General features: G+C 38.0%; 1 protein-coding gene across 1 annotated transcript; it reads right to left on the bottom strand.

The window, feature by feature from the left end:
• Window positions 1-8,318: 8,318 nt before the first annotated feature.
• Window positions 8,319-10,051, bottom strand: LOC102224073 (probable G-protein coupled receptor 25). Its single transcript, XM_005804300.2, has one exon. The coding sequence runs from the start codon at window positions 10,046-10,048 to the stop codon at window positions 8,876-8,878; it is 1,173 nt and encodes a 390-aa protein (XP_005804357.2). The 5' UTR covers window positions 10,049-10,051; the 3' UTR covers window positions 8,319-8,875.
• Window positions 10,052-12,677: the final 2,626 nt, after the last annotated feature.

Genomic DNA, 12,677 nt, shown 5'->3' with positions numbered 1-12,677 from the left:
CGTTGGCATGATCGCAGCATGAATGCGCTGCATCTTTGTGGTTTAACTGTGAGAAATGAATGCATGGTGCCACAGATAGAATTGAGGGCAGCTATGCTTGGAGCCGGGCGACGTTGCAGAAGAATCTTAACAAAGAGGCTGACATTTTCTGTGGATTAACTAAACTTTTTAAAGTCACTTTTAGAGTTTTTCTTTTTCATGAAAATGACTGCTGATAGTGCAATTTTAAAACTATCAACGCTAGACTGTGTCAGATCCTCTTTGGCACACTGAACTTGCCGTCTGTCAATAGGCAGTTACAAATATGAGTGAACAAACGTCACATTCGAGGATCCACAAGGCTCTTTTCTGGGGTCACTTTTATTCTAACAGCTCGGACAAAATTTAAATGTGATTCATCAAATGTTTAATCTAAATATGGGATTCTGGTATCAGTTGAGTGTGGGTCAAGAACTGGGTGACAGGAATTTAGAAAAAAAAAAAAAAAGAACACAAGCTGATATAAATTATTAATACCTAAATAAACAAAAAACAAATGTGTTGAAAATTTTACTCATATTGTCTCCTGTAGCAAAGACAGATCACCAATAAACTCCAGCTGATGTGTCACATTTTATTCATGTCATATTCATGTCATACCAATATCTTTCTCATCTTTGGTTATTTTTCTCACTGCTTCCTATGGCTCACAGATTTTCAAACCATTACCTCCTTCAGTCAACATGTAGTTCAAGGTCCTCAGTCCTTTCTGCCAAACTCTCATCCTTGTCAGATGGTAAAGGAAAGATAAGGTAAAGGCAATTTTATTTATATAGCACATTTTCAGCAACGAGGCAATTCAAAATGCTTTACATGAATTAAAAGGAAAAAGTGGGTCTTAAGAAATCAGAATAATCTTGGAAAAGGTTATTTATGTCCGCACATCAATTTCTAAAATGTAATTGTATACAATTTAAAATAGCTTGATTCATTACACATTTTACTTTCAGTTCCTTTGGACGATTTAAAAAAAAAAACTTGAAAGAAAAAGAAAATGCATACAGAAATATCAACTTATTGAAACGTGCATCTATGTTCAGCACAAAAATACACTAAAAATTGATTTTCAAAATGTAAAATTATCTTCTGTTTTAAAAGAAAAAACGGCACCACAGAGCAACAGGAGGTGGTTTTCTTCTCAGCCCAGATAAAATGATGCTGTCTCTGGTTCAGAACGGGTTTATCACATGGAGATACGTTCGTGTGCAGTAGTTCTTGGAACACTTACTGCCTTTTGAATCTCTCACTTAGTCTTCCATTCATATGCTTACATACAGCAGTGTGTGAACTACCAGCTTCTTTAAGAATGACTGTCTCTCTTTGTGGAGCGTGTCAACGACTGTCTGGCAACTATCGACTCAGTATTTCCCTTTCCATGGCCATATAATTCATATGTTAAATGCATTCTAAACTTGCTTTTTTAGAATGCAATTTTCCCATTTTTGTTTGGGGGTATTCATTTGCTTTTAGCCATAATCACTAATATTAATAAGCCATTCAAATATATAATTTTGCCCGTAGTTAATTATATAAAAAATATGTTTCAATATCGGAACTAAATTACTGAAATAAATGAACTTAAAGATTTTCTAATTTACTGAGACACATCTATATTGGTCCTCTTCACCTATGCTATATGTGACATTGTGCAAGGCATTGTGACATATTGTGAGAAACTGTGGGAAGAAGGCTGGATGGAAATGTCATCTAGTGAGGTGATTTCAAGTTCATGCCAAGAAGATCAGACGGGATGTCGTAGTAAGCTTAGATTTCTGATATGAGCAAAGCACAGCCACTGCACATGGTACAGCAAGTAGTCTGTGGGAAAATTACAATTTGTTTGTCTCACCATTGATATGCACAGAAAGGGGCAGCTGAAACAAACGGAAACTTTGATAAGACATAAGTGTCACTGTCTCACCTTTCATTTTGTGTATGCCAGACTATCAGACCAGTCATATGATCGTCACGGGGATTTATTTGAACCAGAAAAAACTGCTTTCATATGTACATTTTTAATGTAAAAATAGCTATAAAGAATATGTAATTATATTAGAAACACAATGACAAAGAGTTGTTAGGAATGTAGGTGGAACATATAAATTTTTTTAAAAAGCTGCTTTATAATTTCATGTTTCAAATAAAACAAATCCTGTGCTTTCATGTGTTTTGTCATGGTATTATGTTGTGTACAGGTATAGACCCTACATATATTCTGAGTTTAACTGTGAAAGTCAGATAAACATTTGGCATAATTATTAAACCTTACCCGAGGAAGACCTGCCTTTTAGAGCCGAATTAAATCATATTAAAAAGGAGATGTAAACTCAAGTGCAGTAACTTAGTTTTGCATGTTTTTTGTGCTCAGATAACAGAAACTAGTGCACTTTAGGTGGATGTTGAAGTTGAGAGCAGCAGTAAGTGGCAGTGCCCTAAGAGAGACGCGAGGGCGGTTAACAGCTCTCATATTAGAACTGAAACTATGGCAACAACGTGCACGCTGCACAGTTCTTCCACAAATTTAAATTAAATCAGCAAAAATATACGTGTTTTTAGTTATTGTATAGTTCCTGATATGACTTTTTTTTCAAATATGAGGCAGAAATCTATGCATTTGTTTTGAAGATTACATGATGTGTTTTCTATTTTTTTAAATTTACAATCTGGCTCTTTAAAAAAAAGAGCCAGTTTCTAAGAAATGTAAGAGTGTTTCTGTTTGTGTAAAAGCAGTAAAAATCAATCTGACCTCTCAGGGCAGAGTTTGTTTCTGTGTGACGAACATAGATGTTTGGCAACTTCCCGAAGCAGGAGACAGGGAATTTCCTGACCTTGCCACCAAAGGGCTACCATCTAACCTGTTTCTCTCGGTTTTGAAACTCTCCGATTCATATTGCGCCCACCACTGAAAAAGCAGTGGGCATGTTTGAACATTTGAACTTTCTAGTACATGAACTTCCTTTTCAGAGTCAAGTGAATACAGCCGGATTCTGAGAAGCTACATTTTAGTATTGACTGTCTGTCTAGTGTGTGTGTGTGTGAATGCATGTTCAATCATACAGCCGGTTCTCAGGGTGGTGAACCTGCCGACTTCCTCCCAGGAGACCTCACACCTGACAGATGTGTTTCTGAAGAGTAAAACAGAATAGATTTATGCTTAATTTTTCTCTGAGTGGGGGGATTTTGCTCTATGTCAGCAAGTCTCAAGAGCCAGAAACTATTCACACCCCTTTATTTCTTCAACATTTTCTAACATTAACATTGAAAACATCTGAAAGCTGCAGAACATATGAAACATTTATACATTTTTTTAATGTTTTTACACAGTTGTTAAACTGTCACTAATCAAGCTCCTCTGCCTTCTTCCAGTGCTTTCTGCAGGAATACGCAGAAACAACCAATCAGAGCCTGCAGGAGGGTCTTAGTGCTGTCAATCATCCTAGTACACTGCTCACATCTTCCCCCTTGCTCTCTACTGTACTACAGCTTCATCCTGGCAGCAGAACCTGCCACCTGGAACGGTAAGTTGTTTTTCTGCTTTTCAGCTTTGAGTAAAAATATATTTACATAGACAGGTCTGTCTATATAAATATATACATATATTTACTGAATTTACCACAAGTGGACTCCATTTAAGTTGTAGAAACTTTTCAAGGATGATCAGTGGAACCAGTTCAGTTTTGAACTTAATGCCAAAGGCTGCAACACTCATGTAAATATGATTTCTTGGATTTCTATTTTTGATTTTTTTTAAAAAATCCACATTAATACATAACACAATGAAATAGGGGTGTAACATAACAAAATGTGGAAAAGAGAAGCATTTTGAACGATTTCCAGATGCACTTTAAATTCAGTTAAATGAACATGATTTGCAATAAGACTTTATATAAGATCTCACAGCTAATGCTGCAAATCAGATCAGAAACAAAGCTGTAAAGTCAAAGGAAATGTATATGGATCTGACTGTGTAAACCACAGTTCTAATGAAGGATACAAAAAAAATGTTGGAAACTTTTAACATTAGTTAGGAATCATATGGACTCACCTTAGATCTGGACATCCGACCAAAGGGAGCACTCAGGGATAAAAGATCTTGATAATGAAGGTGACCAAGAACTCAGTGCTCAATTGTTCACTTGCACCAGGGTGTTGAAATGTTTTAGTTCGCTCTCTGGTTCAACACGTATGAATCAAATGAAGGTTTATTAGCAGGCCTCTTCAGAAAATTAACATGCTCTGTTGAACCAGAGAGAGACGTAAACTTGCAGCACACCAACTCCACAGACTCTAGACATCCTGACTTAGACAGAGTGACTCTGTTTCCTTTGTCTTATAATATCACCCAGGAGATCAACCATTGCTGTTACAGTTCACCAATCAGATGTTCATAGAACAGTAGTCAGGAAAAGCTAAAAGGCTCCTGGCAGTCAGGTTGATTGTTGCTAAAAGGAGCCTAATTAGAATGAAACAAAATTATTGTCTGTAGAAACCAAACTAGCAATTATTGGCCTGAACTTATTGAATCATGCCTGGAGAGAAAAAACAACAACAAAAACCGCTCTGGTCATGACCTGGAAAACTCCAACCCTACTATGAAGCATGTTTATCTGTGGTAGGATGTGGATGACCAGTCTGCATAGAAGGTAAGATGACAGCAGCTATATATAGAGAGATCACATAGGCAATAATTCATTTTCCACCAAAACAATGTGGATATGCTGCGCCAGATTGGGCGCCAGAACGTTGGTGGAAAAACAATTTTTGAGTTGTCATTCTCTGCATTTAACAACTGTTTCTGCATTTTTTAAATTACATGTGTAAAGGCCAGCTGAATGTAGTTAGCATTCAGTCAACTTAGGCTACGTTCACACTGCAGCTTGAAGTGACCTAAGTCCTATTTTTTTTTTTTTGGCGCGGTCGTTCACACTTCCAAATGTATGCGACCCGTATGTGTTCTCCAGTGTAAACTGCAAACGACCTGAAAGTAGTCCGCATGCGCAGTAGAGGGCGCAATATCGTCACAAATAGAGAGCGGCCATGAAGAAGAAGTAGCGCTCAGTGTTTGCAGAAGTAAACATGGATGCTAACGGTGGAGCATAGCTTACGATTTTGAAGTTGCTGTCCGAGCGGAGCCAGTACGGTAACAACTTAATCCTCATTATTGTTCGCTATGGTTGTAGTTTTTCTTCCCGCTTGTGCGTATCAGGACGCAGAATAGTGACGTTTGTCGAGTGTCAATGACGTTCAAGTGGAATAAATAGGACTTGGCCGTTAGGTCACATTTGAATAGGATATGTATATATGGATATAAGAGGGACTGGGTCGCATTCGTAAAAAATCCGGCCTGTGTTGTTCAGACTGTCATGAAAATATCAGATACAGGTCGCATTAAGGCAAAAAAAAAAAAAATCGGAATGGGGTCACTTCAGGCAGCAGTGTGAACGCTGATGGAGAAATGTTGATTTATTAAAGTCATCCCTGTTTCTCATCAACCACGGTAAGACCTAAGCAAGAAAAAAAAATACAATGGCTTTCACCATTCATGACGTAGCTCGCTACAATTTATTTCATTAATCGTTAATTAAGCAGTCACAGAATTAAAATACTTAAACTTCAATCTCCGTTACCTTGTTCTCTTTTTGACCGAAGCTAAATTTAAGTTGCTTTTTATGCGTTTTTCCTGCTTTGATGTTAACTTTTTTCTACATTGAAGTTAACCTTCCCAGGTAGATCTGTTGTACTGTTACCATGGAAACCCTATAAAGAACGATGACAAAATAAAAGCACAGAACTTTACCGTAGTCACAATAAACAAAGTAACTACATTCAATATGATCAATAACAGAGGCATGAAATTCACACACTAATACCCTGTTTACATGACAATGATACAACGAAAATTTAATTCTTGTTCCGTTTCTGTTAACACATTTACATGAAGACATTCTAATTACAATCTTTGTTTACACTGCAACGGTACACATCGAATAGGTGTAATGCCCTCGCCACGCCACTAGTTGGTGCTAGGTTCTTTGAAACTAAGTGCGCGGTATTTAAAAAAAGAAAAAAGTTGGAAGCACGTCGATTCGCGTTTCCACATCAGATACCATTCCCTGAGATATTGAGGGAAAACACGCACTATGTGTGTCTGATTAGGGTGCAATTGGAAAAAAATGGGACAACTTCACTGAAACACGTTGTTTGAGCTTCCACGGTGTCCGTAGTTCTCTAGATAATACACGCTGAACAAGCACGCGTGTATTTTGATTTTGCCACCTGAGCGGCGAATGGACGCTGGGGGAGCCGTGCCTGATGGGGAAACACGAATTGTAGTAACACCAGCATTGTCAGTAGTTTCTTCTTCTGTGGATTGTAGGAAGCAGCTATTGTTTTGCTAGGGATTCCCTGACAGAAAAGATCCATTTAGTCTGTTTACAAGACACCGGACACCGGTACGTTTCAGAACCATTGCACTCTGGAACCCGTTTTCAATCTGTGCCGTTGTCATAGAAAACATTCGGTGGTTTCATGTAAATGTACACTACAAACACAACACAACTCTTCCATTTCCACCAGAAATGGTTGTGGTGTAAACAGGGCCTCAACACACGCCCCTTCAAAAACGAGTTGGTCATTTTTTTTCCCTCTCAATTTGAATCATGAGGACTTGTATTTTATAAGTCCATAACTAAACCATATTTATACACCTGCATATTGAAAACCCCGGACAAGGGGTGCACCTATGGTCAGTCTGAATTCACAACAGAAAATATATTTTTGTAAAACGGGCGTTTTCGCCTTACCCCAATTGGAAACTTTATGTAGATCATCTATTTTTGACTAACTCTGTGCAAAGTGTGAGAAAACTGAAGAGGCGAATGATTTCAGTTGTCTTTTTGTCTTTACATAAGGACAAAAAGTAACCATGTGGGCATGCAAGAGACAGTAGATTTAAATGTAAAGGTTTAGAATACATATTAAGCATGTAAGCATTTTTAGAGAATTCGATTTAAATTTAGATGTTTTAGGAAAATGTATATTTTCTTGTGAATCAGTGGGCTACTATTTGACAATGACGTTTGATATGATCTTCTTTGTTAGTATTTTATTCTTAAGCTTTCAAAACAACAACACCAAGAAGCACAAAACAAAGAACTGAGATCTGTTGTTTCCTGTTGTTTCCTGTTGTGATCGTCTGCATTGCTCTTCCACTGTCTTGTCAACTTTGTGCCTTTCTTTCTTGTGTTTTCCCTTTATTTAAAAAAAAAAACTTTTTATGTGTTTTTGGCACATTTTCTGCTATGTAAAGGCAGAAACTCTTTTTAATGTCTTGAACAGATTTTTAACAACCCCCCCCCCCCTGCGACTAACTGTCCTTTGTTTGCACTCTGAGTTTTGAAGAAGACAGAAAACAATACGGGTCACACTGTGCACAAAGTTCATACATGAGCCTGTTGTGTGAAAACTAAAAAAAAAAAAACTCAGAAAGCGGTCAACGCTCTCAGACCCTGTGGCTTTCTATCTCTTTTTCTTTTTTAAGTGTGGAAAATGAAGTAAGCTCAGAAACATACAGTGCACTTCGTTTTTGAAGCACACATTTTGAAATTGAGCGTGTATGCACAGCTTGAGTCGTAACAGTACTTTGTGGTCTTAGCATTCGTTTAAAATGACTTTCTCTATAGAAAGGCGCCTGTGAGAAAAGTGTCTGAGTTGATTTCTCAAACAAACTTCTCTGTAATGTATCTAAAGTTAATCTGAATTACATGCATGCAAATCTGCAAACGGGAATTAAATCATACAAATAAAATACAATAATTTGGATATTGTCATTATTGGTTTATGATGATTAAATAACTAGCAAAGAAATAGGACCTGATTAGCAGCTTTCGTGCGATATGAAACCAGATGTTTCCACTTTGATGGTTTTATGTATCATGTGCTTTGACTGTCAGGCTCGCAGAGTGTTTGAAAGCACAGTAAATCGCAAGGCTGTGTGAAAATCTTTCTTGTATAATTAAAGTTTGTTGATAAGAGATTTATTGTCACTACAATATTATATATGTTTGCAATGTGTCAATTTGTATTGTTTTCAAATCATGTTTAAACAGCAGCTGACAGATTTGGTTAAGCTTAAGAAGAAGAAGTGGATGAGCATCATTGCAGCAGGAAAAATATGTATTTATGACAAAATTTGATTTTATTTAAAGAAATATATAATACAAATCAAACCATTCATCAGATGTAGCTAACATGTGTAAACTATGGATTACTGGAGCTTGTCAGTTTCACTGTAATTTATTAAAAAAAGTGTTGCAAATTGGGAAAAACATATTTTTTTTCTTACACATTTATTTCCCGCATAAAAAACTTTAATCCTCACAGTTTTATAACAGAAGATGAATCAGAAAAATACAAAACTTGAAAGTTTTACCAAAAACATAAAAATACTAATGATTCGAAGCTAATGTTATGATTAGGAATTATTGTTAGTATTGTTAATGCTAAAATAATAATGCAACATGCAAAAAATAAACAGCCGAGTTATGCACTGCCATCCAGCATAAGCAGTATTAACAGCATTTTCTTAGATGAGGAAGTCAAAAGAAAAGAAAAAAAAAAGAATTTAAAAATTGTACAATTAAACATAAAACAAGTATTTCAGAAACAAACAAACAGAAAGATGAGTTTTTTAATGTTTTACTGTAATACCTCAGGGCTCTACAGGAGAAAATTAGCAGAGGCTAAAATAAAAATAAAAAAAAGAATAAAATTGCGTATGGTTGTCAGATAGATTTTAGTTGAAATATAAAACAGTGACGTCACCTCTGCTGGACTTTTAGAAGGTAACGAATGACTTGTTCTCCTCCTGCAGGGACATCTGAATCTGCGTTCGCCCACCATTTGTCGCATAGGTCTCAGAAGTGCCAGGGTTGGTGATAGAAGCAGAGGAGTTGAAGCTCTGCAGCATCTTTGTCTTCCCGATACAGCTCTGGAGCAGGAACTTCGCCCGTCGCCTGAAGTGGTGGTCCAAGAAGAAGTAGATGGCCGGGTTCACGCAGCTGTTGAGAAAAGCCAGGCAGCAGGAGATGAGGAACCCGTTGTGCAGCCATGCTTTACATCTCAGATCGCCTTCTGAGAGATAGAAAATGATTTTGATGGACTTGAAGGTGTTGTAGGGCAGCCAGGTCGCCACAAACGCCACGATGATGCAGAGGACCATCTTCAGTGAGTGTCTGCGGCGAGCCTCGGCTCGGGCGTTCCCAGCAGCGGCGCAGTGCCTGTTGAGGTGCATGATGATGGTTCCGTAGCAGACCATGATGATCAGCACTGGGAAGATGAACGTGAGGAACACCATGCCCAGATTCATCCCGATCAGGAGCACCAAAGTTTCATCTTCGAGGCAGGACTGACCGCCTGCAGATGGCGCCACTTTTCGGTAGATCAGAGAGGGAGTGCCAAGGATGCCAGAGATGATCCAGAGCCCAGCACAAGTAATGCGGATGCACTTACTACTCCTGAGGTACCTTGAATCCATCATCTTCACTATTGCCAGGTAGCGGTCAATGCTCATGCAGGTGAGAAAGAAGATGTTGGAGAAGCGGTTGACAGAGATGATGTAGCTGCTCAGCTTGCACAGGAACTCGCTGGGAAACCCAAAGTCCCAGCCGTTCTTCTGGCTGGAAGAGATGGCCCAAAGAGGCAGCGTGAGGACGAAGACCAGGTCAGCCATGGCCAGGTTCAAGACGAAGATGTCCACCAGGCGACCCGCTCTTTTGCCTTTGCTTCCCACCACCACGATCACAAAGATGTTGCCCCAGAATCCAGTGAAGAATATCAGGTAATACATGGTGGGCAGGAAAATGTGGGAGCCGGGCAGGGCTGAGAAACCACAGCCATTTTCATAAGTGTCATTCTCAGTAATGTTAGTCTCATTTTCATAGTAATAATAATCTGAAGCATAGTCTTCGTCCCCCATGCTGAGAGGTGATGGAGAGGTTGTGCTCTGCATCGAGGTGACTGATCTAACCCTCTGAACATGCTGCCACTCGATATTACGAGTACAAACCACAGAGAAAAAAAACGCGATCCTATTTCAGTTCTCTTCCTCTCTTAGCGCCACAACGGTCTTCCTTTATCTGTCTGACTTGACTTCCCGTTAGAGCTTTTTCTCATGTAATTGAAAATGCAATGCACTGAAAGTCCAAACATGTAGTTTGGAACTTGAGAAGCATCACTGACAGACTATGAGGAAGCCACGATAAATGTTTTGTATTAAAAGAAAAACAAACTATTTTTTTTTTTCATGTAAATTTTTGAGAATGTCCTCAAAACACTTCTCCTCGGACGTCCATGTGCCTGTGGATTGTCAACAAGCCTGTAGTCAGGTGGCTTGCTATGATTTCACTTAAAAAAATCTTAATTTTTTTAATTAAGATTCATCGTGGCCCAGGAAAGTTTCTAGTTTGACGTCTCCTACATTTATCTGACCAGTAGGGGGCAGGTAAGCTTTACTTCTCTGTTTGCTTTTAAGCTCTTCTTCACTCTCACACATTCAAACCTTTAAAATCATTGTGGCAAAATCTTAACATTAAATTTTTGAACCAGTTAGAAGACAAAAGTTTGTGTCATTTGTAAACAACATGTCAACAAGTTGCATGTGAGATGATCTCTTAAATCACCTGAAAATGCTGTTCGGTAATCACTGAACAGCAAATGCAAAAAAAGCATTTTGCATTTGCTGAAACTGTGAAGTGAAAACGCACTTCCACAGACGCCCTAATTAAACCCGACAGGCTGGATGCGGATGAAATGTCATCAGCGCTACATGTTGTTGTATTGTTTTTTAAATAAGCTGCTTCTGCTGCAGGGAGTTCAGTTTCATGACAAAGCTTTGTGGCAGCTTAACGAGGTTGAGTTGTTGGATTCATGAAATTCATTGTGTTGTTTAAATATAAAGAAAGAACTGTGAGATATTGTTAAAGCAGCTGAATCCATGCTTTAAATTATTAACCTATTTATTTTAATATTGTATAATAAGTAGTAAGAGATCAATCTCAGCTGTACTGGCTCTTTACAAATATTCATGTCCCTCAAACCTTTTTCGCATTTTGTCGCATTATAGCTGCAACCCACAAAAAATGTAGAATTTATTTTCAGTGCCTTTTATTCTGACACCCAAATAAACTCAAGTGCAACTAATTGCCTTCAGAAGTCACCTAATAAATAAATATTTAGTTGACACAGGCACACACGAGACTTGTAGACCAAAGTTTTTGGTCTACAAACAAAATGCTATGCATGGTGGAAACACAAATCTCCATGGTAAAACACGGCGATGGCAGGATTATTCTGTGGGAATGCTTTTCTTTAAGCAGCCACGGAAAACTGAATGGAGCAAACCACACAATAGTTCTGTTTGAAAACCTGCTAGAGGCCACAAAAAACTTGAAACTGAGGAGAAGATTCGTTTCCCAGCAGGACAAAAACCATAAACATACAAGCAGACCTACAAAATGGCTCTTTGGCTTAAATCAATGCATAAGTCATGTGTTAAGAGTGTAAAACCAATTGAGAATCTACTGTAGGACTTTTTCATACATCCTATCAAACCATTCTGACCAACTTTGAGCTGTTTTGCAAGGTAGAATGGGCAGAAATGTCGTTTTTTAGAGGCGCAAAGCTGGTAGAAAGTAGAAACACACACCAGGAGGTTTGTGGTGAAAGCTGGCTGCACTCGGCTTAGGGTGCATGCCGCACTTTCAGATGTTTATCTGAGAAAATATTTAGGAAAACATTTTATTTTATGTCCTAGGTGTTAGTTCATCACTAATGATGTTTAATTCTGTGGTTACAGCATAAGAATATGTGTAAAGTTCAAGCTAAGCTACATTAACACTTTTGCAAGTTACCAGATTCAGATGTGCAAGAGTAAAGGTCAATGACCGTTCAAAAACAAGTTGCTTTACAGTGCTGAACATTGTTTGTTAATCTCTTTTTACCATTACTGTAGCTAGGATTTAATAAAAGCAGCATCTAAATGTCTGATTTAAGCTGATTGTCTTAAGGAGTGCAATTGTCAATATGAAAAATGCTGCTATTAGTTCCAGGTTTATGAAGTTTTTGTTGTTTTTGTAGTGGTTTATTGGCGGTGCTGTAATTTGTAAATGTTGTATGGGTGATTTTTTTCTAGATGCCAAAGACTTATCTCCATCTCAATGGTGACATACAAGAAATTTCACTGTTTGCATTTTGCATTTGCTCAAATATGTAACTCTAAATAATCTCATCAATGCAGGTGTGATCCTCTTATATTAATTCAACTTGTTCATCTTGCAGCTCAGATAAACCATGCGCAAAACAACTTTTCAAACCTAAATGCCTGACAATTTTTATTTGAACCCTCCAGGTTTAAAACCTAAAGTTATTGTTAGTTTTTCATCCGTTCTGGATACGCACGCCGTCATTGCTTGCCACAGCTCAGCATGTAGTCAGCAGTTTTGGTCTTATTATATCACAAAGTCTTGTAAACACATTTAACTGTATGACAAAGCAACATGCGTCATCATAAAAAGTGCGTTACAAAACACTGGTTGTGATTAAAAGAAGAGAAACTTAAGCGCAGTTTCTTTATGAGTCGC

This window comes from Xiphophorus maculatus, chromosome 20 (genome assembly GCF_002775205.1).
Source record: "Xiphophorus maculatus strain JP 163 A chromosome 20, X_maculatus-5.0-male, whole genome shotgun sequence".
Classification (NCBI taxonomy): Eukaryota; Metazoa; Chordata; class Actinopteri; order Cyprinodontiformes; family Poeciliidae; genus Xiphophorus; species Xiphophorus maculatus.
The sequence above is the reverse complement of the archived record's forward strand: the minus strand, read 5'-3'. Positions and strand labels throughout refer to the sequence as shown.

Coding starts and splice junctions, on each gene's coding strand:
- LOC102224073 (XM_005804300.2), bottom strand. CDS start 10,048: ATGCAGAGCACAACCTCTCCATCACCTCTCAGCATGGGGGACGAAGAC.